This window comes from Leptonotus elevatus, chromosome 13 (genome assembly GCF_054856555.1).
Source record: "Leptonotus elevatus isolate MCC_2025b chromosome 13, RoL_Lele_1.0, whole genome shotgun sequence".
Lineage (NCBI taxonomy): Eukaryota > Metazoa > Chordata > Actinopteri > Syngnathiformes > Syngnathidae > Leptonotus > Leptonotus elevatus.
The window spans coordinates 3,261,208-3,288,656 of NC_141251.1; the positions used below are offsets into that span (position 1 = coordinate 3,261,208).

At 39.3% G+C, this 27,449-nt stretch overlaps 1 protein-coding gene across 4 annotated transcripts in view; it reads right to left on the minus strand.

Annotated features, from left to right (window-relative positions):
* Positions 1–27,449, minus strand: part of ryr2b (ryanodine receptor 2b (cardiac)) — a 103,969-nt gene that overhangs the window by 36,666 nt on the left and 39,854 nt on the right. For 2 of the 4 annotated variants that reach the window (XR_015096854.1, XM_086092751.1), the window contains exons 59-92: positions 24,040–24,163; positions 22,403–22,518; positions 21,552–21,628; positions 20,927–21,048; positions 20,753–20,802; positions 20,528–20,588; positions 19,072–19,319; positions 17,935–18,016; positions 16,326–16,456; positions 15,958–16,257; positions 15,612–15,849; positions 14,185–14,272; positions 14,012–14,095; positions 13,778–13,939; positions 13,273–13,332; positions 11,736–11,864; positions 11,370–11,482; positions 8,999–9,095; positions 8,614–8,738; positions 8,456–8,507; positions 7,462–7,515; positions 7,107–7,206; positions 6,855–6,934; positions 6,673–6,749; positions 5,570–5,643; positions 5,417–5,494; positions 5,186–5,274; positions 4,983–5,111; positions 4,781–4,885; positions 4,588–4,669; positions 2,135–3,402; positions 1,985–2,049; positions 640–775; positions 479–565 (exon numbers count right to left, since the gene is read on the minus strand). Coding sequence is in view for 3 of the 4 variants with exons in the window: in XM_086092751.1 (XP_085948877.1) it covers positions 479–565; positions 640–775; positions 1,985–2,049; positions 2,135–3,402; positions 4,588–4,669; positions 4,781–4,885; positions 4,983–5,111; positions 5,186–5,274; positions 5,417–5,494; positions 5,570–5,643; positions 6,673–6,749; positions 6,855–6,934; positions 7,107–7,206; positions 7,462–7,515; positions 8,456–8,507; positions 8,614–8,738; positions 8,999–9,095; positions 11,370–11,482; positions 11,736–11,864; positions 13,273–13,332; positions 13,778–13,939; positions 14,012–14,095; positions 14,185–14,272; positions 15,612–15,849; positions 15,958–16,257; positions 16,326–16,456; positions 17,935–18,016; positions 19,072–19,319; positions 20,528–20,588; positions 20,753–20,802; positions 20,927–21,048; positions 21,552–21,628; positions 22,403–22,518; positions 24,040–24,163 (4,883 nt within the window). In the remaining variant the exon portion in view is untranslated. Of the gene's footprint in view, positions 1–478; positions 566–639; positions 776–1,984; positions 2,050–2,134; positions 3,403–4,587; positions 4,670–4,780; positions 4,886–4,982; positions 5,112–5,185; positions 5,275–5,416; positions 5,644–6,672; positions 6,750–6,854; positions 6,935–7,106; positions 7,207–7,461; positions 7,516–8,455; positions 8,508–8,613; positions 8,739–8,998; positions 9,096–11,369; positions 11,483–11,735; positions 11,865–13,272; positions 13,333–13,777; positions 14,096–14,184; positions 14,273–15,611; positions 15,850–15,957; positions 16,258–16,325; positions 16,457–17,934; positions 18,017–19,071; positions 19,320–20,527; positions 20,589–20,752; positions 20,803–20,926; positions 21,049–21,551; positions 21,629–22,402; positions 22,519–24,039; positions 24,164–27,449 lie in introns of all 4 variants that reach the window. The other 2 variants (XM_086092755.1, XM_086092754.1) reach the window with 2 other exon arrangements.

Sequence of the window (27,449 nt, forward strand, 5' to 3'; positions counted from 1 at the left end):
ACACAAAAATATCTTGTCCACTGTCGCCACAACTTGCGACGATAGTCGTCCATTGCTGGAGCTCTCTATGCAAGCCGGCGAGACTTCCTTGTTCGCTGATCCGCTTACTCGGCCATTAAAAGGCAGTTTGCAACGGCGGAGTCCAACCCAAGACACGTTTAGGACCGAACATTTCGTCCTGACAAAGCGTCTACAGCATGAAAAAATGTCAGGGCAGAGCGTTTTTATTGATTGAGATTTAATTATATTTATTGATATATTTATTTCCACATTTATTTTTATATTGATTTTCATTTTTTAAATTTCATTTATTTATGTATTTATTTTTACTTTTATTTATTTATAAATGTCTTGTTTTTATTTCAATTTAAATGTACTGTATTTACATTATTATTATTATACAATTTTTATTTTCACTTTTATTCATTTATTTATTTTTAATTTTGTCAGTTTTGCTCCTCTAAACATTCACACTAACCTTATAAAAAAGGAGGATGAAGTTGATCGCAAAGGTGACAAAGAGGGACAGCAAGCGCATGTTATAAAACGTCCTGGCAAAGTAATTCTGGAGGAAAAAGGAAGAACATTAGAGCGTTTGCTCAACTACTGAATAACGTCATTTTTTTTCTTTTATCTGACCAGCAGGCTCTTGTGATGAGCGCTTATCATCTCGCCGAAAGCGGAATGCTGGCTTCCTGCTTCCTCTGATTTATTAGAGAGTCTCTTGCCTCTGCGTTCATCCTCATTCGACATTGTGTCCTCACATGTCTCCCATCTGCAAAAGACTTGAACCACTCAGCCATACGTCGACATAATAAATGATTTTTCCCTATATAGTAGGGGTGTCAGTCGATTAAAATGTCGTAATTAACTCACGATTAATTGCAAATTTGATATCTGTTCTCAGATATCAAATTTGTTTTCATACTCTTGTTAACATAAAAGTAGAAAAAAAATGTTAAACTAATAGAAATATGGGTGCATCTTTTAGTCATTAGTCAGGTTTCTATCCAATAGTTTCAAAATTTTAAAGCGAATTTACTGAATTTACTGCGCAAAACGAACATGCGACTTATGCCTGTTTCCATCTGTTCTTCTTTTGGGAATATTGAGAGGGGACTCCGCCGCTGTAGGTGGCGCTATATATACCAGAGAGATGTGATCCACCAGTAATTTAAAAGAAGAAGAAGAACAGGAAGAATTTTCCATCTAAAATTGCATTAATATTCGCTTCTTTAATTAATTCCAAAAATATTTCTGTTTTGTCGTCCCCCCCAAACATACCTTACTTTATCGTCCGACATTGCTTTAGGACCACAAACGAACGTGTAACGTAATATCCGGTCAAAACGTGCGACGTTGTTTCCATAGCCAAAATTAGCATTTTCCTTTTTTTCAATAGGCTTCAAAATCCACCCCTTGTAAGGGTAAAAACTTTTAAAAACGTTTTTAATGAATTTGGGGCGCTTCTAGCGTTTCCATTCAGTTTTATTTTCGTATTTCTTGAACATTCAAATAAAAATGGGTGGAAGGAAACCAAACTATTGATGCAGTAATTTCATAATAATTCATAAAATGTAGTTAAAATTCAAAAGATGTACTGTACTGTAAAAAACGAGTGTTATATTGATTTGTGTTGGTCATTTTTCTGCCACTAGATGGCATAATTGCATTTGTAAGACATTCGTGACAGCTCAGTGCATTTTTCTTTTCATATTTAGAGCTATCTAATCTTTAACATGAACTAACTTATGAAATTCTTCACATTTCTTAAATTGTAAAATACAACTTGACCTCAGTCTCCACAAATAATTCCCCCAGTGCAGGCTTTCCAAGTAAAGGTCATTAATCGCGTGTTAAAAAAATGTGTGGCGTTAAAGGAACATTAAATTAACACACAAATTTTGACACCCCTACTATATCATGATTCATGAATTCGGGAATGATTCTGAGCAAAGTCAAATTTTCATCACAAATCACTAACTTTTCTGATTCAGGCATCAACTCATCCTCAGCCTTTTCCTCTCCAGCCAGGTAAGCCTTTTGTTGCTGGGGGGGGTAAAAAAAAACATCTATGAAATGATGTTAAAACTGACTGACTCAATCTTTTGATCCAATTCATAGAAACAAATACCAGCCGCTGATGCCTGTCAGAAAAGTTAGCGTCAGTGCGGACGAACGGATCCGTGTGACTGCTCGTCACGTCTGGCGTCGCCAGTCTGAATTGTCCTCCGTCTCGTTTCACTTTGAGGCCAAATATGTCCGAAAGTACGTCCATCCCCCTGGCGGAGGTGACGGCCGCCGTCTGCCGGCTCTCCCGCCGGGGGGAGAAAGCGGCAGAGCGGCGCCGCAGCGGGTCGGCGCCGCTTGTTCCGTCTGTGACCTCGTCAAGCGTCGGCTCGAGAATACCGCTGAGCAGGTCCGAGACGGTCATCTTTTTGGCTCCCTCTACGAGTCCGCTGTTAACAAAAGCTACGTATAGCACGTAGCTAGTGCCGCTCACTGCAAAGCGAACGCATCTGATCAAAGTCATTGCGAGGAATCTGAGGAGCGCAAGCGATGACAAGAGGACATCCTTTAGGCTCATTTTTGTGAGTGCGCGGAGCTTTTTGACCGAAATGAGAGACATCAGCGAAAAGCACCAGCGAGACATGAAAAACATTCGCTTCGTGTCCAGGCTTTGTTCTTCGTTCTCCTCCTCTTCTTCTTCTTCTTCTTCTACCCCGTGTCGCTCTCCGCTGTCAGAGATCTGGGCCGCCAGCTGCATCTCAAAGATTGTATCTTCGCAGAAGTTGACAAACATCTCCATTTTCTCCTTCTCGCCGCCTTGGTTGACCACGTCGAAAATGAACTGCCGCTTGGACTCCTTCACCTGAGGCTTCTCCCACTGCGCGCGGCTGGATTGGCTGATCTCAAAGTAGACGCGTTCCATGCGCTTGCCGCCGCCGAGGATCTCGATGCGGCCCAAATGAGGCTGGAAGTAAGTCAAGACGCACCGGGCCAGCTCCAAGAAGGCGCTCAGCCTTAAATCGTTGGGCATGTGTTCCGACAAATTGGTGAGCAGCACGGCGATGCTGAAGCCGATGTCTTTGGCCGGCTCGTGGAAGCGATCCACGAAAGCCTCGTAATCCAGGATTTCGCCGTCGTCCGTCTCGACGCAGGAGAGGAGGAATTGAGTCTCAGCTTGTGAAAAGTGCTTGGAGAGCTCCGTGGCTTTCTGGAAGTCCTTCCTGGAGATGCAGCCCTTGCGGTCGGGGTCAAACTGGCGGAAGACGTCCGAAGATGTGAGGTCTTTAAGTTTGAGGAACATGTCGAAAAACTTGAGGATCATCTCCACGTTGCTCGACGATTCCACCAACATATCCACCATCTGCTTTCCGATGGTTCCGTTTACAATGTTACCTGCAGGGACCATTGTCCAACATCAGCTCGTCAACAATTGCCATGTATAGCAAAAAAAATCACAAATAAAGGACAACCCCTAAATATGTTTGCAATTGCAAATATTAGCTCTCCCAAAAACGTATAAATATGTTCTATTTTAAATGTTTAGGTGTCCCAAAAGACGTACTTATACGTTTTTGTTTTTTTTAACGCTAGAGCATACAGAAGGCTTTGATGCAGCCTCTGAACTGAAGAGGATGGTAATGACAAGAGAGATCAATCAGGGCCATGTTGAAACAAAGCTGTTTCCCCCAGTCTTAAAGAGATTTGTGAATAATGATGAAACTTATCTATATTCTAATGCTAATTGCTGCAAAACGGAAACAGATAGAAATATACTTTTTTTTCCTGATGAAAGAAGAGACTCTAGTCTTTCTTTTGGTAGCCTCCATGTTTTTTTTATACAATATCTAGTGGGCCTTGCAAAATCAGTCAAAATCCAGTAAAACAGCCGGGAGCGAAGGGGGTTGCTTCAGTGAAAATGGCTGGGAGTAAATGAGTAAATATTTCAAAACGACATATATCCAAACTACTATTCCAAAATACTATAACCTCATTTCAAACTCAAACTAACCTTTAGTACGAAGTGGCTAATTGATCATAAGAGCGAGGACGCTGCCGATGTAACCTCTTTGCCCATTGTAAAAATAACAATTACTACTTTCCTATAAGGTATTTTATTACATTTTTGACTCGGTGATACATAGCATTGTGTGTGTTATGTTACCAGTAGTTGAATATGTGTTATATTTCACACATTTATGTTTGATTTATGTTGTTGCATTATGATGTTACTTTAGGTTGTGTGTAAAATAGTCACATCCAGATTAATTATTTGCATTGCTTGTAAAATGAAGATTTGCTTTGTTATGAATAACGGGTCTTGACCTTATAAATACATTTCAAATAATCAAACAATAATCCAAATTAAAAAATTTTTTTTTATCTAAGGATATATAAGGATACAAAGCTGTAGATTTGTGTGTAATAAATAAGGAAACAAATGTCGTCAAACATCGGCCTTTTGGCTAATTATTTTGGTCGATGTTTAAAGGGCGATAAATCAGCTGGCCGATTAATCGGTCAGGCCCCAACATACAGATATACTGTGACAAAAATCTTGAGTTCGAGTACTTTACACACCTTCTAACATGGACAGCAAGAAGACGACCATGTCCTTTTGTAAGTCCATGAGCTCTTTTAGGAGCTCGATTTGCCTTGAATCCTGCACACAAACAAAACATACAAGGCAGAAAAAAATTGAGTCCATTTTCAATTGGCACGGCCGCGCGAGTCTTTCGTTTCAAAGGATGACAATTGGTGAATGCGCACATACCTGTGAGAGCTTCATCTGCATCTGCGCAAAGACGTGGAGGAATCCAACCACGGCATCCCACAGACGACTGTGAGCCAGACTCCGCTGGTTTCCATTACACGGGCCCTGCGGGTGAAAACAAGCAGCGGGAGACGCTGCATTATAAATGAGTACATAGATGCTGTGAATCATTGAAGAAACGGGAAGCGGGCGAGCCAGCGACCTGTATGTATTCCGTGAGTGTATTGAAGACCTGCTTAGCCACTTTGAGAGCTTTGGAAAAATTGCGTTGGCCTTGTGCATCAATGGCATTCTTTCCAGAGTAGTACCAGTAGAAGTCACTGATGGACTCCTGGAAAAGTAGGATGAAGAATTATGGAGTCTGTCTAATTACATAATTTTGCGCTATGCTTTATTAATGCGCACCTGTATTCTTAGTAGATAATCCACAGTGGAAATGATCATGTTGACGGTAGTATTGTTGCCTGTCTGCGTTCTCAAGTAATTCTGGAAATCTAACGCATGAGATTAAAAGTGAGAATTGAGGAAAAAGGTCATTTTCTCCTTTTATTGCAAAAATTCAAACACTTGCTCAGCCATTATAAATGTGTGCAAAGTTAATTAAAAAGTGTCAAAGAGGGGAAAGGAAGCAATAACCTGAGTTGTGTCCTTCACAAAGCAGCTGTAGAAAACGGAAGAGGTCGCAGGTTAGCTCTTCATCAGGCATCACCTTCTCTAATGGGTGGAGAAATCCAAAAGTAAATGGTCGAGGTTCATAATAGAGATACGCTTTCCGTATGAATGCGCTACCTGAACGCTCATCCGTGGCCATGCCTAATCCTTCAGCTTTGTTCTGCCTCTCAAATGCGTTCAGATCCAGTACACTGGGGAAACACGCGCACCTTCTCAGAAGCAAAACTTAAGGCGATATAGTGATATCAAAACTGCCACAATATCACAATATTAAAAGCAGCACGTCTGTTCAAAAAGTCAGGTTGATTTCCATTTGTGCAGTTCTAGCACCCTCTGGTGGCTAGTTTTTTTTTGTCATTAGGCATGTTTTGGCCCTTTTATGTTTAAAATCCATGCTTAAGTTAATGGTCAGATGAAGGGGAAACTAATATGCTTGTGAACCGAGTGGAAGAACCCAACATGTGCGTGCAAGTAAGTAATATTAACTCATTCACTTGCAGCCATTTTCACTGAAGCAATCCCTTTTGCTCCCGGCTGTTTTACTGGATTTTGACTGATTTTGCAAGGCCCACAGTATATTGTGTTCTCTTGCTATAAAAACATAAAAACGATTAGAGTCTCTTCTTTCATCAGGGAAAAAAAAGTATATTTGTAGCTGTTTATGTTCTGCAGCAATGATCATTAGAATATAGCTAAATTTCTTCATTATTCACAAATCAGTTTAAAACACTAAAGGGGGGAAAAAAAAGCTTTTTTGCCACATGGTCCTGGTTGATCTTGTATACTCTGCTGCCACCTGCTGGCCGTTTTTGTAATAACTGCCATTGCTTCAAGCATTCTCTTCAGTTCGGAGGCTGCATCAAAGCCTTCTGTATGCTCTAGCATAAATTAAAAAAAACATTAAAAAACATATAAGTACATTTTTGGGAGCATGGGAATATTTAAAAGATATTTATACGTTTTTGGGAGCAAATGAGTTAAGTGTTATTAGAGATAGTAGGTTGTTTATATGCATTGCTGTTGTGTACAAAAGCACAACATTGTGTTGTTGTTTTAGTTTGAGCTAATTTTTTACAGTAGTGTGACCAACCTCCCCACAACATCGTGATAATTATCGTACCGTGACCTTCGTATCGTGATAATACCGCATCGTGATTTTTGAATATCGTTACATCCCTCGTAACGACTTTGCGAGGATGTCTGTCTATTTATTGACCCACCTGCACGACTGCATGAGTCCAGCCATGCTCTGGAAGAAGCCAACATCTCGTCTGGCTCTCAAATAATCCAGCATTTTCTATTCAAAACAAAGCAAGGTCAGACAATTATGTTTCGAAAGCAGACAGACTGAGAAAGGATCGTCATTTTTTTTTTCTTTTGTGAAGTGAGAGCAACAATGCACCTGCTGAACTGTGGCGTTCCCTCCACTGAGAACAGCAATCCCCAGCTTGAGTGTTGGGCCAATCACGGCGCCGATGCTTCCTGATTAGATGTGAAATCATCACAATCAGAAAATGTAGCACTCACTCCAAAACGCATCATGAATACAATCGAGCGAAATGCAACCGTGAGGAAAGGCGTTCATAGCAATCGTCTCAGGAAACAAACATTTTCTGAAATGCTTGACTTTTGCCACTTGCTTTTCAGCTCGTACCTTTGCTGGCACTGATGCTTTGCAAGACCATCTCGGAAGCTCCACGAAGATGCAACCTGGTCTGCTGGTACAGCAGCTTCTGCTTGTCCAGCTCTTTCTCCTGGAACACAAACGGGACCATTTTAGTCACCTTTTCATAGAAGACAACACTGCAAAAACTGAAATATTAAGTAAGATATAGGCCTAATTTCTTAAATGTAACCTCAATTTGCTTATTTTGCTTTACAAGTTTTGTTTTCAGGTAAATTTAAGTTAGAAAAAAATGTTCTGTTGGCAGATAATTTTGCTTATTTGAAGTAATAGTTTTCTTTTTTTTCCTAAAATTTTCTACCATCCGTTAAGGAGTTTGACTCACTTCAAAACTTTGCAGCTCCTGTTGCTCCTCGTCGTCATCTTCTCTATGGCAGCTCTACAAGGACAAACAGGTGGTGGTGATGTAAATCACAAAAACAATAAATAACACTACCATAAATTCATTTAAAAAAAAAAAGATTATTAAAAATTAGGGGCAAGAGGGGATACATTTTTTTAAAATTTTAATTAATCGCATGACTTCATTAGTTAACTCACGATTAGTCACAAATTTTATATCTGTTCTAAATGTACAATAAAAAATTCTAGGTTTTTATACTCTTGTAAACAAAAGTGGAAAAAAATGTTAAACTAATAGAAATAGTTCAAATTAATTTTTGACGTTTATAGCCGTCAACGGCAGTGAATGAATAAAAAAAAGAAAAAGAAAATATTATTCGGGGCGTCAGGCGATTAAAGTTTTTAATTGTAATTAATCGCATGACTTCAACTCGCAATTGATTACAAATTTCATATCTGTTCTAAATGTACAATAAAAAATTCAAGTTTTTCATACTCTTGTTAACAAAAGTGGGGGAAAAAAAAATTTACTAATAGAAATAGTTAAAATGAATTTTTGACGTCTATAGCCGTCAATGGCATAGAATGAGTTAAGACGGTAAAGACCTACAAAATGAATGACAACCAGCTAAAAACACTCACAATTCCCATGAGGACCGATACAACACTTAAAGGGATACTTTACTAATTTTGCCATTTTTAGCAGTAAAAACATTTTGCTTCTCATGAATTTGGTAAGGTCATTTTTCATGTACATTTAACACCTTTAAAAAAGCATTTTGCTACTTGCTGTCGACTGAAAATGACATCACACGTGTTAAGTCGCTCAGGTGACAACCAATCACGGCTTACCTAACGTTTACAAGTTAAATCATAATATTAAATAAATAATAACAAAATATACCAATTTCCAGCAGTAAAAAGTTAAGTATCCCTTTCAGAATCCTTTTTCTTGAGCCCGCACGCTCTCCTGTTACCTTGGCCATTATCTCCACGTAGGAAACATAGAGCCAGTCGATTCCAAGATCACTGAGAAGGGAAGGCACATGAGCTGATATCAGTGGAGAGATAAGCTGAGCAGAAAATGTGAGGAAAAGGAGAGAAACTGTTGCGGGATCTCGCATGATGACAGCACCTCCTTTCCGTCAAGGCAGTGCAACCGAAGAGCGTGATGAGCTGGAGGAGAGGATCGATCACTTTGGCGCCATCGCTCTCCTCCTCGTCTCGGCTTCCTCCCGTCAGCTCCGTCACGCCGAGCTTCTGTGAAAAATAATGACAAGAAATGACGTCGTTCTCCATTTGCTGTACTTTTTTGGGGAAAGCCTACGAGAGTGACTTATAGAGTGCTCGGTCATCCAATTCATTCGACAGCATACAAAAAAAAAAAAAGGATGCAAAATCAATAAAGAAAAACAAGTCATATTTCAACATCTCTTCCCATTGATTTTGAGTTCCCTTGTTGATATGAATTCAAAATAAAGTCTTTAATGCCACGTAGAATAAATGCAAAAGTCACTTACGGCTAAATCCTCCACCAGCTTCTCCTCAAACGTGTGCTCCTCAGCTAATATCCAGGATTTGTTGTAGCCTTGGAGGAACAGGTTGACGGCTCTGTGCCTGGGAAGTGAAAGGGACGTTTGAGAGGACAGCAAACCCAACACTGGCAAAGGCTCCTGTTTAAATGAGGCGCATGCAAATAGCCGATTTTAAAAGCAGGCAGCATAGAAATAAGCTTTTAAGCCACTGTTTGCCCAAATTGCACCATGTTTGCTCATGGTTGTTGACGCCGGATTTTTCCCCGTGCATTTTGTTACACAAGTGGGTGAACATAGAGTGCACTTTCTCCAGATTGTCACAGAATTGGTCCAAAATAAATGTTCAATCAATCCATTCTTTTTTCTTTTTCGCGGTGAGCCGGAGTTGATCAGAGTTGACTTTTGCTAAGGACAGTGTTGCTTCGTGTATCTCTGGGGTTCCGTTGCAAAAAATAACATGCAATATGTGAAATCCGCAAAGTAGTCAGCTGTCTTTTTTTACATTTATCAAAAGTGTTGTAAGGCTATAAAACCCTTCACCACACAGCTTATAAAAACTTTTCTCAGACATGCATTTTCATTTCCGTACATTTCTCTCTTGTTGTAACAACTGTCAATATTCAAATCTTCATAAAATAAAAATAGGTAAACTACTGTAAAATAAATAAATAAAATGCAATGCGAAAAATTGCCCCCAAAAATATCCCTGAATTAGGAAGGCTGCGAAAAGTGAGCCACATTCACACTAACACTCACACCTAAGGACAACTTGGGAGTTTTCAATGAAGCGAACATGCATGTGGGAAAAACATGGAAAGTCCATATAGTACACTCTAAAAAAAGTTGGGTCAAAAATGGACTGATCCTCTACTTGGGTTTATTTGACCCAACTTTTAGTGAAGAAATGGGTCTTTTAGTGTAAAACAACTCATAAATATTGGTCAGATCCTTTTACTCGTGTCAAAAAAATTGGGTCATTTTTGTATAAAGCAACCCAGAAAGTTTTGTTAAACTGGTCCATTTTTGATCCATAACTGTTGTTTTTAGAGTGTAGGGCCTGAGCCAAAATTCAAACCCTGAGCTCTTGAATGTAAGGCAGAAATGCTAACCCACTAGTTCACCAAAATAATGTCATAAAAAGCAATGTTAAGCTCAAGAATTCCAAGAAGCACACAAAACGAGTGCAAATGTTCCACAAAATGACAAAATAAGAACAGTGGGATACACTCTAAAAACAGTTGGGTCAAACATGGACCGATCCTCTACTTGGGTCTATTTGACGCAACTTTGAGTGAAGAAAGGGGTATTTTAGTGTAAAACAACTCATAAATATTGGTCAGATCCTTTACTTGGGTCCAAAAAAAAAAGGTCATTGTGTATAAAAACAACCCAGAAAGTTGGGTCAAATTGACCCATAAAGTGGACCGGTCCCTTTTTGATCCATAATTGGGTTTCTTTTGACACGACTGTTTTTAGAGTGTAGGGCCTGAGCCAAGATTCAAACCCAGAGCACTTGAATGCAAGGCAGAAATGCTAACCACTAGTTCACCAAAATCATGTCAAGAGAAGCAATGTTAAGCTCAAGAAGCACACAAAACTAGTGCAAATGTTCCACAAAATGATAAAAAAAAGAACAGTGGGATACACTCTAAAAACAGTTGGGTCAAACATCCTCTATTTGACGCAACTTTGAGTCAAGAAATGGGTCTTACAGTGTAAAACAACTCATAAATATTGGTCAGATCCTTTACTTGGGTAAAAAAAAAAAAAAAGGTCATTGTGTATAAAACAACCTAGAAAGTTGGGTCAAATTGACCCATAAAGTGGACCGGTCCATAATTGGGTTTCTTTTGACCCAACTGTTTTTAGAGTGTAGGGCCTGAGGCAAGATTCAAACCCAGAGCACTTGAATGCAAGGCAGAAATGCTAACCACTAGTTCACCAAAATCATGTCAAGAGAAGCAATGTTAAGCTCAAGAAGCACACAAAACTAGTGCAAATGTTCCACAAAATGACAAAAAAAAGAACAGTGGGATACACTCTAAAAACATTTGGGTCAAACATCCTCTATTTGACGCAACTTTGAGTCAAGAAATGGGTCTTACAGTGTAAAACAACTCATAAATATTGGTCAGATCCTTTACTTGGGTAAAAAAAAAAAAAAAAAAAAGTCATTGTGTATAAAACAACCCAAAAAGTTGGGTCAAATTGACCCATAAAGTGGACCGGTCCATTTTTGATCCATAATTATTAAAAATATCTACAGGGTGAACAGATGACTACAATGAAAGCAGGTGGGACACAATTATTGCTTCCAGGCAATAACAGGCAAACAGCATCCAGCAGGTGTTTGTACCTGGGCAGGTTGTAAAGAGGCGCCATCCTCAGACAGGCCACGACTGCTTGCTTTCTCCGCTTGGACAAGACTTTGTGCCACGTTGCTCTTTTATGCTTGTGCGGATGTTCCACCTGAACGCACAATCGAAGATGGATAAGGGAAAAAAGGTTTGGCGCACGTTTAAAATGCAGCCACGTGAATGACTTCAGTAACATTCATCAGGAGGGGAAAGCATTGCTTTCTCGTTTCTTGGAATTCAAAACATCATTTGAAGTAAATACATGAGACCAGAAAGATAATCAGCAGCACTCAAAGACAATTACTGATAAAGTCTTAACGACTTAAGCATGGCAACCTCCCCATTATCGTCCATTAAGCGCTCACCTGATCGAGGTAATGGAGGACTCGAGCAAGTCCCAGGATCTTGTCCACAGTTGCCTTCAAGTCAGCGGCGGGGCAAAGTGTACTCTGGGCTTGTGAATTAAAGATGCCTCTGTGCAAGCTTGTTGATGACTTCTCGTGGAGGGGAAAAAACAAGAGCGCACATTTATTTATTCAGTTGCGAGCGTCTGGAATTGCAATCACTGGAAAGTACTTGCTGACACGGGAGCGAACTAACAGTGCATGCGCGTGGTGCGTCTTTTGGTATTGTGTGACAAATTCAAGTCACGGCGCGATGGAAGAATGGATTTTACCGGCTACAAGACCATTCCAAAGTCTAATTAACGGCACTCTTGTTGCTTGAATCGAAAATCGCGCCTACTCGGGCGTGTCGGCGCGCATGCAGGATGACGGCACATGCGCTTCATTCAAAAGACACAACCCTCAAGGACAAGTGGGGACATTTTGTCACATACACACACACACACACACAGTATATGTGGGTACATTAAAAAAAAAAAGAAATGTGCAGTGAAATTCAGAGTAGTAGCAACATGGTTAACCCTCCTGCTAGGTTGGATTCTCTGGAAGAAGCCTTTTTCACTGAAGCAACCCCCTTCGCTCCCGGATGTTTGACTGGATTTTGACTGGTCCACAGAATATTGTGTTCTATTGCTATAAAAACATTTAACCTATTGTTAACCATTTTAATTGAAAGTGAACAACTTTCATTGTCTGCTGATGAGAAGTTTCACAATAAAAAAAACTAATGTGTACCTTTTAACTCATTCAGACCCAAAAACGTGTAAATACGTTGTTTTGATTCTTTGTCCTTCACTCCCAAAAACGTATTTGTATGTTTTTTTTAATAATACTTTTTTTTTTTTAATGCAAGACCATACAGAAGGCTTTGATGCAGCTTCTGATCTGAAGAGGTCGCTTAAGGTAATGGTAGTTATTACAAAAAACATCCAGCAGGTGGCAGCAGAGTGTAAGAGATCAACCAGGGCCAGGTTGCAACAAGCTCTTTTCCCCAGTGTTTTGAACAGATTTGTGAATAATAATGAAACGTAGCTATATTTTCATGCTAATTGCTGCATAATGGAAAAAGAGAGAAATATCCTTTTTTTCTGATGAAAGAAGAGACTCTAATCTTTCTTTTGGTAGGTCCCATGTTCTTTAATGAAAATGGCTGGGAGTGAATGAGTGAAGTATTTTCATCGCACATACTGTATGTTAAAATTTAAAAAATCTTATAGACTGTTGACATGGCATTTCATATTGCAATCCAATATTTGTAGGTTTGTAATTAACTTTAAAATGGGTCAATTGGACCCAGGCTACGCTGAATGTTCAAAAACCTTCCCAAAAAATATTGTTATAGATCATTGTTAACTTGCGTTTTCATTGCAATTATGTCATCATGAGCCTTTTTTTAAATTGTCTGTTGGTGCCAAGTTTTGTTCTTTTTCAACTTGAAAGTGGGTCATTTTTGACCTACAACATAGCAGGAGGGTTGAAATTAAATGACAGTCTTTACCTGACCACGAGAATGTAAATATTTAGACACACAGTCACGAATCTCATCTTCAGTGTTCTTCTGTGAAAAGCAAACAGGACAAGTTTGAATAAATATAGTACATAAAAAAAAAAACACTCCGGTTCACTTCATATTCATGACTGTACAGTAAGTACATTAAAAGTATGTATTCTCATCTATTATGATGACCAAGTATTGTGTTGCATGTTAATGAGATTGCCTCATGTGTCCCATTTCACAATTTATTTTCTGGTCCATGAGTAGGCGAGTGGCAAGACCCACAGGACACATTTGATCATATTGAAGCTGTTGACTATTTAAATGCTACCTGGTCAATAAATGTTACAGTAAACACACCAAAGGCAGAACGCTGAAATGCTAAAAAAAAAAAAAATACAATTGCCGCAGTTGTTGTTTTCTTTTGAAAATGATCCATTATGGAATAGATTGGTAATCGTTCCCCATGCAGCCATCACTTGGCATGACGCCCACATTTGCAACCAACCTGAGCGAAAGCGCTCTTAGCCGACATGATGAGACGCTCGTTGCTGGGAAAACAAAGCCTCAGCCCCACCGGGAGAAGTCGCTTCACGGAAGCCACAACGAGCGAAGTGTGCACGGAATAACGATCACCCTTCCTCTTCATCCTTCTTTTCTCGAAGTCGAGCTGCAAACGGAATGATATGACATTGCGGCGCCGTTTCGCTTGTCCGGCGTCCGCTTGTGAATAACGACTCACCTTTGATGAGTTCTCATTGACCAAGAATGCCAAATTGTTGATTTGGTTTTGGACCACGTAGTTCTGTTCCTCCCACTTGAAATTCTGCAGTGCGACGCCAAATGTGATATGCGAGACGCAGTGGCTTTCCAAAACAGACAGTGACAAAAGATGACAACGTTTGACAAACTCACATGAGATTTGGCCCAAAAAATAAAGACCTCTGCCACCATGCTGAACAGCTGCTCAGCATCAGGGTTCGACTCCTGCTGCCAAAGGGCCCTGAGACGGATTGACCAAAGATGCTATTGAAATAACACAAACACATATTTGTGTGCCTAGAAAAGTTTCATACAAGAGTTTTAGTTTTGGTTGCCATTTTGGGGCCGGTTATAACAACTACATAAATGTTCTATAAATACCAATTGTTTAAGTTCACTATTCGCTTAACATTAGGGTAGTCAGGAAAAAAAAAATCCTGCTCATCTTTTGCATAAACAGAAACACATTTAACGACTTTGCTTTGTTATATATTAGATCACTTGCCCTTTCACATTACTGTACATCATTAACCACACATTTCGTTTTCATTTTAACAGAAATTTTTTACACATTGTGACAAGCGTTCATAATACTATGACTGTGCAGTTATGTTCCTTGTGATGATGTTGTCAGTTGCTATGCAGTTATGTTTCTTGTGATGAAGCTGTCAGTTGCTATGTTCCTTGTGATGATGATGTCACTTGCTATGTTCCTTGTGATGAAGTTGGTAGTGCTATGCAGTTACTATATCCCTTATGTTAAAGTTGTCAGTTGCTATGCAGTTATGTTCCTTGTGATGTTGTCAGTGGCTATGTTCCTTGTGATTACGTTGTTAATTGCTATGCAGTTATGTTCCTTGTGATGAAGCTGTCAGTTGCCATGTTTCTTGTGATAATGAAGTTGCCAGTTGCTATGTTCCTTGTGATGAAGTTGTTAAATGCTATGCAGTTATGTTCCTTGTGATGAAAATGTTTACACATTGTGACAAGCGTTCATAATACTATGACTGTGCAGTTATGTTCCTTGTGATGATGTTGTCAGTTGCTATGTTCCCTGCAATGAAGTTGTTAGTTGCTATGCAGTTATGTTCCTTGTGATGAAGCTGTCAGTTGCTATGTTCCTTGTGAGAATGAAGTTGCCAGTTGCTATGTTCCTTGTGATGAAGTTGTTAGTTGCTATGCAGTTATGTTCCTTGTAATGAAGTTGTCAGTAGCTACGTTCCTTGTGATGATGTTGTCAGTTGCCATGTTCCTGTAATTGTGACTCTTATTTTGCCAGATAAGCTTTGATTCTGTTATATAGAATTGCACACTGCCCTTGCATGTGTTGGAGGTTGCTTCCATGCATCCAGCCAATCGAGGTTTGTCAATTAAGATTTCTCCGTCAAGTGAATTCTTCCAGCCCTGCTCTCTATCCTTACTTTGTATTTTTGTATATAAAAACTCTCTGTTGCCAACCCTAGTGTCTTTCCCGGTTTGGGTCCGAATTCCGCACCTCACGTGACACACAGGCCACAAAACTGATGTGAAAAGCAAAATTTGAGCCTTGCCTTTCCAAGCTCCGTAGTTGCAAATCTTACCGCTTTGAGTCCACAAAGGGGATGAGGAGGGGATAGAAGGCGTAGAGGTCTCGCACCAAAACGGTGAACTTCTCCTGTATGTGCAATTCTGCTTCGGAAGCGCCGCAACCTTCCGCTTTCATACGCTCCTCCTCGAGCAGCACACTTTCCGCCCTCTTCCTCAGCTTCTCCATTAGAGGAATGAAGTGGCTCTTCAGTAGCTCATTACGGGCTTTGCCGATGATTGGCTGGGAATGGACTGAGACGCACACAACTCATAAACTACATTCAGTACTGTTTCACCAAAAAACAACTTGTGCAGAAGAAAAATTCAGTGAAGCATCAGCAGTAATCTAAACTGAACTACCTGCCAGCTGCTTCATCCAGTCAGCCTGGCTCGCACCCACGTGGTTGTGGATAATTCGCAGAATGTGCCCCAGCAGGTCGCTGGCGTGCTTAGGAGTCACAGATGTGAGGACCGGGCTGTCTCGCCACCAGCGGGACACGTAAGCGCACAGCATCGGCAACGTGACGTCCGTGACATGGACATATTGGGCCTGCCGAGCGGCGGCGCCGGCGTCCGTCAGCTCCTCCGCTTCCCCCATCGCTTGCTCCAGAGAGGGCAGACGAGGGCAGATTTCTTCCACATCATCTGGCAAGCCCAGGTCTAGTCCAAGGAGGAAAAGGAAAAGCAATTTTGTCGAAAATAAGTAGCGCACATTTGGAATGGATTACCATCTCTCTCAGATCTACTCATTGCGTTGTAGATGGAGTGAGGGTTGTTTTGATTGATGGCTGGCTCCAGGAAACATACAGGAAACGCAGCAGTCAGCGCTGCGAGACAAGCACCTGCTGCCGGCCTCTGCCTGGATGGAAACACGCTTTTATTAGAGTACATCCACCATTTTGTCCTCATTAGGGTTGTGGGGGAGCTGGAGGGCCAATCCCAACATTGAAGATGGTGACGTGCCAAACATTAGGTAATTATGTTGCCACACATGGATATGACTGATTTGTATCTTCTTCCAAAACTTCAGCTCGCGGGAATCTTCCATGAACCTAATTTGTTTATTGTCATCTCATGATTAATTATGAGTTAATTAATTATGACTTCATTAAACTTAATATATTCACTTTGGATTGACTAAATTTATTCCTGTGTTACCACTTGAAGCAATTTTATTAAGTTTGTCAACAATTCTGTTTAATCTTAAATTTAATTCTTAAATTGGTTCAACAATTATTTTTAGAGAATTGATTAATTAGAATTAATTATCATTATAATTTTGTTCAATTTGATTTCTTTTAAAGAATGAAATATTTTTTTTAATTGAAAATAAAAAAATGAGTGAAAAAAATTACGAGTTAATTAAACTTAATATATTTACTTTGGATTAATTTAATTCAATTCTGTGTTACCAGTTAAAGCAATTTTAGAGTGTAGTGGAGTGCATCTCTATTTTCTGTTGCCCTAGAGAAGAAGACATTTCACACCCTCCAATCTCAACAATCACGACTAAAAATAGTACTATTTGACAAAAAAATTGTTCACCTCTGCATTACATTGTATCCTTATTTACACACACACTCAAAAAGAAAAACGTTATAGATCAACTTACAAAGAATCCCTTTAACATGTTTTTTTTAATCTGTCACAAGATTGGGCAACAATTTGCCTGAAATACGAAAAATAAATAAAAGCGCCACTGCCACCTACTGTAGTGTATGTGCAATTGCAATTGCTATTTGTGTAAAGCATCGCAACCACAGAAATCCCCCCCCCCCCCCCCAATTATTTGAGAATGATTGCACTAGGGAGATAATGAGCGTTGGCTCAACTTATTTGCTGCTTAAATACAGAAAGCTGCTGTAGAAATTGAAAGTAAACAACGTTGGCAAGTCAGTAACTCGTTTGACTTCTTAGAATGAAACATTAATTGGGTATAAAAAAAAAGAGAAAAAAAGCCAAGTCTGGTAGGCACTTTTGAAGGGCAACTCTGCACAAGCAGCACAGTGTAGCTGTGGTTTTACATGTCTGCCCCACATTTCAGAGTTTTTTGGGGTTCGGAGTTCGAATCCAAGATTGGCTGACCGACCACTCCGCCGGACCTTGACCTTGCCAGCTGGGATAGGCTCCAGCTCACCCACCACTTTAATAAGGATATACGCTATAGAAAACTGACAATTGATAATTCCTTGACCTAATAACACATTGAGGAAATGTCTTCAAATAACCATTTACGTTCCTCGGGTTAAAAATAGCCTGATAGCATTTTGATCAAGTAATAACAATATTGCACAGCCTTTCAATGCATTGGAATGTGTTACATAACAAAGGAAGTACCCCTCCATGTAGACGGCGCTGCTGGTGCCAAGCGAGTAGAGGCTGTTAATGATCCTGTAACAGGACGCCTGCACGCTTCCCACTGGAAAAGACCACGCGACACTTAAACCGCTTAAATCCTCATAAGAGACATACTCCAAGGACGGAGAGGGAGGGAAAGGTGAGGCCACACAATCACAGCGAAATGGACAAGTGAGACGAGTGCTGATGCAGGAAATGGATGATCCCAGTGGAAGGTCATCATATTAGTGAAGGAGACAAAAGGCTCAGGCTGCTCTGTGGCCAGGACTGAGCTGCTTAATGTGAGCTGGCTTCAAAGCTATGCAAACCAGCTGGTAATCTCTGCAAATTATCTTTTTTTTTTAACAATGTGATTTTCTAAGTTTTTATATATATATATATATATATATATATATATATATATATATATATATATATATATATATATATATATATATATATATATATATATATATATATATATATATATATATATAAAATTTTGATGATTGTTAGTTTACAAGTAACAAAATGCAATTATGTAAGATTTTTATTTATTTATTTAAATGAACTTACATTGTAAGAATGTGACATCTTGTAGACTAGCAAATTCTTGCTCAAATTTAAATGACATACATAAAAACTGGTTTTAAAATGAAATATTACTTTTTTGCTTTTTGTGAAAAAAGACATTCATTGGAAATGAAAGGGCATTTTATGTGTTAGTAAAGAATATTGTGGAAGAGTCAAACGAGACCATGCAGTGTCCATTTGTTATACATTTCCAGAAAATTAAGTACAAACACAACAGCAGGAAAACAGATTTGTACATGCCACAAAATAAATAATTAAATAAATATTGATAATTTGGGACGCTTTATGAAAATGATTATAAAAACCATTCGTTTTATATACTATTTGATCAGTTTTTTGTTGAACTTTGAAACCTATAATTTCAAGCACAAAGTTCAATCAGATTTCAAATTATGTCCATTTTTTGTACACTGTCTACAAGCTTCCCTTTCTAAATTGATTTGCTGAAATAAATTCACTTTTCTACGTTAGTGTAATTAATTGAGCTGCAGTGGCAAATAGACTTTCCATAGGAATAACATGAACACTGCTTTCTCCTCTCACCTAGGAGGTCAACACCGTAGTTTTGCCTGCCAAGATGCTGGAAGAGGGACGTGAGCGCGGGGAGGAGCACGGAGGTGGTGTAGCTGAGAACCTTGGCGACACCTTTCGCCTGTTGACTGCGACACTGAGTTGACGAAAGCGAAGTCGCTGACAGGTTTTCCACGGTCGTCTCGAGATCAGACGCGGCCGCCTCGAAGAACGAATGCAGAGACTCCTGGATGGACTCGGGGCCTGAATTTATTAAGGTTCTATTATGAAAAGACAACAAAAAAAGTGTTTGATTACCAGTTGACATTGTGCTTATTCACTCGCAGCCATTTTCACTGAAGCAACCCCCTTCGCTCCCGGCTGTTTTACTAGATTTTAACTAACTCTAAGCCTTCTGTATGCGCTAGCATAAAAAACAAACAAAACGTATAAATACGTTTTTGGGAGTGAAGGACAAAGTATTAAAAACATCCTTATACGTTTTGGGGTTTGAATGAGTTTTAATGAAACAAATACTGTTGCAAAATAAGCAGTGTAAGAAAATGTTTCTCTTGTGTTGGATACATTGGCAAAAATCAATTAGTTGCTAATCTCCTAGCGTCATGTTTTTGTTAAATGTTAAATGGGTCAATAAAGCCAGCATCTTTAAAAGTGGTTATGTAACAAGAGAGAGAATGCTTTTTTTTTGGCCCGGATGTGACAGGAGTGGGAAGCTGTACATAAGTTATCCCATATTTACTCTTATAGTATTGCAAAGCATGACTCATGCTCTTGCAGCTGGAAAACAGGAACTGTGCCCTTATTAAAAGATAGCGGCTGAAACATTTTGCGGTTGAACTGTTGAACTTTCAGTGCCAAAGAAAAACACGCCTACATTATTATCTGCACAATGACTCATATCCGTGATGGTTTTAATGTTGCTCCTGTGTCTCCCCTCCCCTTTAGAGCAGCAACGCTGTGTAACTAGGGAACGCCCTGTCAGAAAATAAAAAAGAGATGGCTCGGGAGAGTGTGCCTCAGGGCAGTAGGAGTTTGTAACACATCTCTGTCCGTTCTCCTCGCGAGCAAAAACAATCTAAGTCTCTTGTCTTCCTTCCTTGTCTATTGTTTATTAAATGTTCTAGGTTGACTGAACCTGACAGAAGCCTCATGGTGTCAGAGGTTATCACTTTTGCCTCCAATTCGAGAGGGTCCGGTTTTGAATCTTGACTTGGCTCTACTTTAAGGAGTTTGCATGCATTACCCAAGCTAGCGTGACTTTTCTTCATCTTCCTCTCACATTCCAAAAAACCTGCGAGTTAAGTTCACTGACAACTCCAAATAGTCCACAGGTGTGAATTGTTGTCTATAACGTGAAGTGTGATTGAATCTGCCTCTCCCCCAAAGTCAGCTTGGATTTGCGTCAGTGTGACAAGCCATATTGAAAATGGATGGATGGATTGATGGTGACAGTGATGTGAAGTGCTACCTGGCATCCAACGCCCGGGCCAAAACATGGAGGCAGCTTGTGACAGCTGAAGTTTCATTTCCTGAAGTCAAAAAAACAACAACACAAAATTGATATTAGGTGACAATATTAAACGTATATGTAGAGAACACATTTATCACTGGTAGCCGGATATGACTGGAAAGCACAAAAGTGAAAGGCATAGCGATGTCAGACTAAAAAAGCTTATTTCCACACGGTTCTTACCAAAGAGAAAGAGCCTGTGTCTTACAAGAGCTGCAAGCTTACAAAAGAGGCTGGATGTGAGAGGGAAGAAAATGAAGCAAAAGGAGTGAAACACAAGCACAAAAGAACAAATGAAAATTGGCAGCAACAACAACAACAAAATCTGTAAACGGTTTTCATGGGGTTGACACATGCCTTGCAATCATTTCTTTTTCCTTTCTGGAGGCGTGGCTTCCGTTTACGTCCGAAGAAAGCGACACAGACAAGAAATACAGCCGATGGCCTTTCACATATTCTTCCAAAAGTGGAATGATAACCTGTCAAAGGGGTAAATAAGCAAAAAAATGTATCATATCATATTTCACTTGACACCTGTCACCTATAAATATTTAAAAACTTTTATGCATCATTACACTACAAAGTGCTCTATAAAGCGTGGAAATCAATCGTGAACCAATGGCAAAGACTCCCGGCATGACTGTGAGTGCGCGTATTTGTAGCGATGCGACGTGACGAGATGTGAGGCATGACTGTTCAAATATCTCTTTCCGTTCGCTGCTTTGAAGGCACAACGGCGTGGGAAGCTTTAATCGATGTCATGATGGGAATCGACATGCCCGCATGGATTTCGGAGTTGGCTAAATAAATTACACAGCCACAAAGGATTTTTCATGGTGGGGGTTACCCGTAGCAACCATTGAGCAAAACTAATTAAGATGACAGAATTGCAAATTTTAACAGCATCAATGGTAAGGATTCCATATTAGAACGATTCCATTAGAAATGGTGGGTCTTCGTTTGCATGTGATCACAAGCAAACCTTGAGGAAGAAATGAACAGGGTGCTGGTGTGACGCTCTCTCGCCTTTGGAAGTCTGTCCTCTGGCTTGCATCACCTCTGGAAAAAAGAAAAATACAATGTGCCCCAGCAGGTCAATAAAAATGACAAAGGAAGTGATCTTTCTACATATTATTGGTCCTATTCTGAACAATGTTAAGGAAGCATCGAATCTAAATTAGCCCAAGGTCACAAACTGTGAAAATGATCATGTGCACGACTCAAAAAAATATATAAAAATGACATCAGGTAGATGCCGCGGATCTCACGCGGCTTCGTCTGTCCTTCCTTCCTTTTCTCGGTCTCTCCTTTGGTCTCTTGAGGCCTCCCTGATTTTATGTTTTTTGGATTTGTTGGGGTCTGGATGTTTCTTGGGCTGGGGAGGAGTTCTGGTGGGGGGTGTCTGGTCGGTGCTGGATTTCACCTTCCTTGGTTTTCTTTGGTCCCCTCGGGTCTCCTGGTGTTCGGTTTAGGTGAACGGTATGAGATTTTTTCTAATAGGTTTTCTGGTGAGCTAACAAATACACGCACGCACGCACACACATACACATACTTACCCACACACACACACACAAAAAATAATAATAATAATAATAATAAAAAAAATAAAAATAAATAAAAATAAATAAAAATAAATAAATATATATAAAAGAGCAATGATGATGACATTTCCGAATGAACAATACTGAGCTCTTAAGAAAAAAAAAAAAAAAAGTAGATGCCGCGGTGTCATCATACTTTGAGTACCACAGTAGCAACATTTGGAACCTTGCAACAAAGCGAGGTCCTCAAGTATTGTTTGTCAACGACACACTTTTTAAATGAAAGCGTTACCGAGCTCCAACATGTGCTCCTGAGCTTCTTCTGTGTAAGACAGCAAGCGCTGAAGTACAGTGTGGCCAAAACAGTTGGCTGCGGTCGGAAAATCCAGATCAGCCTTCTTGCGATCCCTGTCGAGAGAAATAAAACGTATATTAAAGCTGCGAGCAGCGACCAAAACAGATACTCGCACTGTCTTGTTTCTAGTAAATCAAATATTGGTGCCCTCATTTGATGACGTAAGCAAAAAAGATTTGCAATTAGGGGCTTGTTTGAGTTAATTTACTAGTACAAGTTTAATTCTATTTAACTTTGGGCACAGATCCTTAAGACTTTTCCGTTTGTGCTGTTATGATTGATGTGTGGAACTTTCAGAGGGCGTATTGAGTACCTGTTGGGAACAGTAAAATAGAGTGAATCACCACATGTTGCCATTTGTGGATTTTTGGAGGGAACCTGTTGTTATTTGCTGGAAAAACACACATTTAAAGCTCTTGTACCATTTTTAATTAAAAAAATATATTCAAACGATTCAAATTTTTAACTAATTTACTCATTTGCTACCAAAAACGTATAAATGTGTTCTATTTTAAATGTTTCACGTGTCCCAAAGACGTATTTATAAGTTTTTTAAAATATTTCTTTATGCTAGCGTAAACAGAAGGCTTTGATGCAGCCTCTCAACTGCAAAGAACAGTGGAGGAAATGGTACTTATCACAAAAACGGCCAGCAAAAGAGATGAACCAGGGCCACGTTGAAAAAAGCTCATTTACCCACAGTTCTTTACAGATTTGTGAGTAATGATGAAACTTAGCTATATTCTAATGCTAAATGCTGCAAAACGGAAACAGATAGAAAATGTACTTTTTTTCCTGATGAAAGAAGTGACTCTAATCTTTCTTTTGACAGGTTCCATGTTTTTGAACACCATTTTCTGTGGGTCTTGCAAAATCAGTCAAAATCCAGTAAAACAGCCGGTAGCGAAGGTGGGTTGCTTCAGTGGAAATGGCTGGGAGTGCTTACAGCTTTTGTTCTGATGCTCACAAGCACTACACTCCAGCAGCATTAATATGCGAGGCGCCGTGGAGGTAACTTGAGCAGAGAATTTTTCTCTGAGATGATACGCCAAAGGCGTACAACAAATATGGTATTTGAATTTGGCTCTACAAAGTGCGCACATTACTTTAAGTTCTCCAACAAGCATCAAGCAAGTAAATCAAAAAGTAAAACTAATTTATAGTCTATGTTTATTCGCCAGTTTGGCTGTGCTGTGTGAGATAACTGAGTTTTTTTTTTTTTTATGCTTTAAATGAATCTCCAGAGTAAACGCTTTAATTTTGACAGCACTAAAAAAAATATACAAAATATTAACTTAACTTAATTGCGTGGGCATTTATAAAAAAAAAAAAAAAAAGGTGGGTGTCAATTACTTGCGGATTTTCACCAGGATATGTGTCCTTGTAAATTGAGGCACATTTAAGGCTCCCAAAAAGGCAATCCTGTCTCTATTCTATCTTCAAACATTTTCCGAAACTGTGGATGCTGTGAGATGCTGTCACCGTGCTGAAAAAGTAATGAGGACCGCCTCGTTTATATTCCACTGTGAATGCAGGAATTTGCTTTCGCAGCCAGGAGCCGATGCTGTGCTCACCTCCACACTGTGTAGCCGTTGAGCTGAAGGAACTTGAGCACATCCTGGGCTCTCTGCCGGAATTTGCTCTTTTCCTTCGCAGTCAGGTTGTCAAAGGGCGCCAGCGCCGCATGCCCGCGTCCCCCTGAGGAGACACAAGGGTCAAAAAAACAATACAATTAGTGAAAAACTCAACCTTTGTCTTGTGGCCACACAAATCGTACTCCACAATTGACATTTTTTTCCACTTCCAGGCTTGCTTTAGATGAGATGGGACTGCACAATAAATTCTGTGTGACTTTCACATAAATGGTATTTCCTACTGTGACCTTCTAGAGAATGGAACGTACCATTCAACTTCCTTCTCTCTTGGGGAAACAATTGCAGTAACCCCTACAATTTATTTCAAGCAATGATACAGAGTTTGTCTTTTTATTTCATAGAGTATTTCCTCTAAAATAAAACAACAACTTACTGTACATACACTACATGTGAAAATTTATATTTAACTCATTCATTCCTAGCCATTTTCACTGAAGCAACCCCTTTCGCTCCCGGCCGGTTTACTGGATTTTGACAGATTTTGCATGGTCCACGGAATATTGTGTTCTATTGCTATAAAAACATTTAACCTACCAAAATAAATATTAGATTAGAGTCTCTTCTTTCATCAGAACCAAAAAAGTATATTTCTATCTGTTTCCGTTTGGTAGTAATTAGCATTAGAATATAGCTAAGTTTCATCATTATTCACAAATCTGTTTAAAACAGTGGGGGGGAAAGCTTTTTGCAACATGGCCCTGGCTAGCTCTCATGGTGCTCGTTTTGCTGCTGGGGAGCTAGCGAGCTAGCATCAATGGCTGAAGCCAAACTGTAGCAGGAGTTTTTACTTTCAGGACCTGAATTTGCTACCTCTGTTTCAGTGCACTAATCTGTGTCTAATCAGCATCTTGATATGGCACACCTGTACGGTGGGATGGATTATCTCGGCAAAGGAGAAGTGCTCACTATCACAGATTTAGACTGTTTTGTGAACACTATTTGAGAGAAATGGTGAAACTGTGAATGTGGAGTTGAGTTTATAATTGTTGTTGAGTGTAGTTGCTCCCGGGGTTGGAGAGCGGCAACATCGAATTGGCTCGCTTTATCGCATGCCCTCGCTCTGCCCAGTCGTCATGATAACTTAAGCTATGGTCGGCATTTGAATATAACTAACCCCCCCCGCCCCCACCACCACCACCACCACCCACGAAATGGAGTGATAGTGTGACGAGTAAGTGTTAAAAAGTGTACTGTCACTATCCTTTGTTGACTGTAGAATGTCAGAGATCTTTAAAAGATGCCTGAGAAATGTGAACAAATGGATACATTACATTAAACAAGAGCTCTCTTGCCAATCTATAAAAGTAATTATAACAGTCTCTTTAGCAATAACGACAACTACAAAGTTTTTATCCTTGGAAATGTAAAAAGAAAAAAAAAAAAAAACACACCAGATAAACAGCTTTCTACATAGTTATTTTATCAAATGATGACAGTGGTTAAGTGAAAAAAAAAAGGCTGTTATTGTGTTGTGTAAATATAGCCTGGTATTGCTGATAAACTCAATACATTGTAAGACTAACGATGCTATCGGACAGGTGCATGCATGCAGTCCGGTCACGATGAGGTCATGCTGTCAATCAAAAGCAACATTTGATGCCGCATTCACTGCAGTTTTGCCATGGATTCTTTTATTTGAGCACATTCAAGAGCTGAGACGGCAGGAGAAAAGGGACCAAGAAGAACACAGGACAATGTTGATTTACATAATAGGCTGTATCCTTGAATTTGCCCCGTTTTAAGAAAGATGTGCCGCAACAATACATTGTACACAGACATATCTCGAATATCTGGTATCTTCAGCTTCAACAAAAAAAAGAAGAAAAAAGTTTCATTGGAAACTAAAGCCAAAAATGAATAATGCTCAATCTCTTAGGCAAAAAAAAATAAAATAACTGTGAGCGTTTGAACAAACTTCTTACTTGGACTTATTAAAAGGAAGGATTTTGATGTTGGATGTTTTATTTCTGCGGATTGAACTCGGACCCCCTGCTGCTCCCCCGTCGTACGGAGATATCTTTCAAGTTCTACCATTAGAGAGCAAGAGCTCGCCTTGAGGGCGATGCTGAAACGATTCAGAAATATTTCCCAAATTGCTAAGGGGACCTCCACCAAGCTACCAAACTGCATCCTGTGGACTTGTAACATTTAACGCTATCAAGAGCTAATTTACATTCACATGTGAGCAGCAAGCTGTTAGTGGTTAGCACGTCTGCCTCTGAAGTCTGAGCTTCCAACCTGAGCTCTCGACTTCCTGTGTCTTGCTTGTTGCCCCTATATTCATCTCCGGGTATTTCAGCTACATTACAAACACAATTATTATGAAGAAAATATTAATCACAATCATTTTGGTAATAATTGAAATCACGATCAGGACGATCGTTTATTTTTGGAACAAAACAAGAAAATGTTTAAACATATTTAACGTTTAATCGTAATTATTAAATCATTTGCTCACCAGAAACGTATAAATGCGTTGTATTTTAAATAGTATCATGATCCCAAAGACGTATTCATACGTTTTTTTTTTATGCTAGAACATACAGAAGGCTTTGAACCTCTGAACTGAAGAGAATGCTTGAAGCAATGGTAGTTATTACAAAAACGGCCAGGTGGCAGCAGAGTATAAGAGATCACCTAGGGCCATGTTGCAACAAGCTCTTTTTGCCAGTGTTTTTAACAGGTTTGTGAATAAGGATGAAACTTAGCTATATTCTGCTTATTGCTCCAAAACGGAAACAGATAGAAATATACTTTTTTTTTCCTTATGAAAGAAGAGACTCTAATCTTTCTCATGTTTGTATAGCAATAGAACACAATATTCTGTGGGCCTTTCCAAATCAGTCAAAATTCAGTAAAACAGCCTGGAGCAAAGGGGTTTGCGTCAGTGAACATGGCTCCGAGTGAATGATTTAAGACAAATAAAATAATTTGAAAAGCTATCATTATACAACTTGTATAATGATGAAATGAAATGTATTATAAATTAAAGAGCAAATTTATAAATGTAATTAATTATGAAATAATTAATATTATTTTATTTATTATTATTATTATTTAATTAATGATTAAATTAATAAACAACACAATCACCTAAAAATTGCATTAAGACCAGTCACTCTAATAAGGATAAGCTCTACAGAAAATTAATCTGTGAACTGTACCCAAACTCTGTCATCTTGTATTAATCATTCCAGCAGTATTATTTTACATTTTGAAGTTCTTAAGTTCAAGGCCTAAAGCCAATGTGCAGCTATGGTGTTCATCCCAAAGACCTGAGATGTGAAAGCATGAAAATGAGGATACATTTGATCAAGAGAAAGAACCGA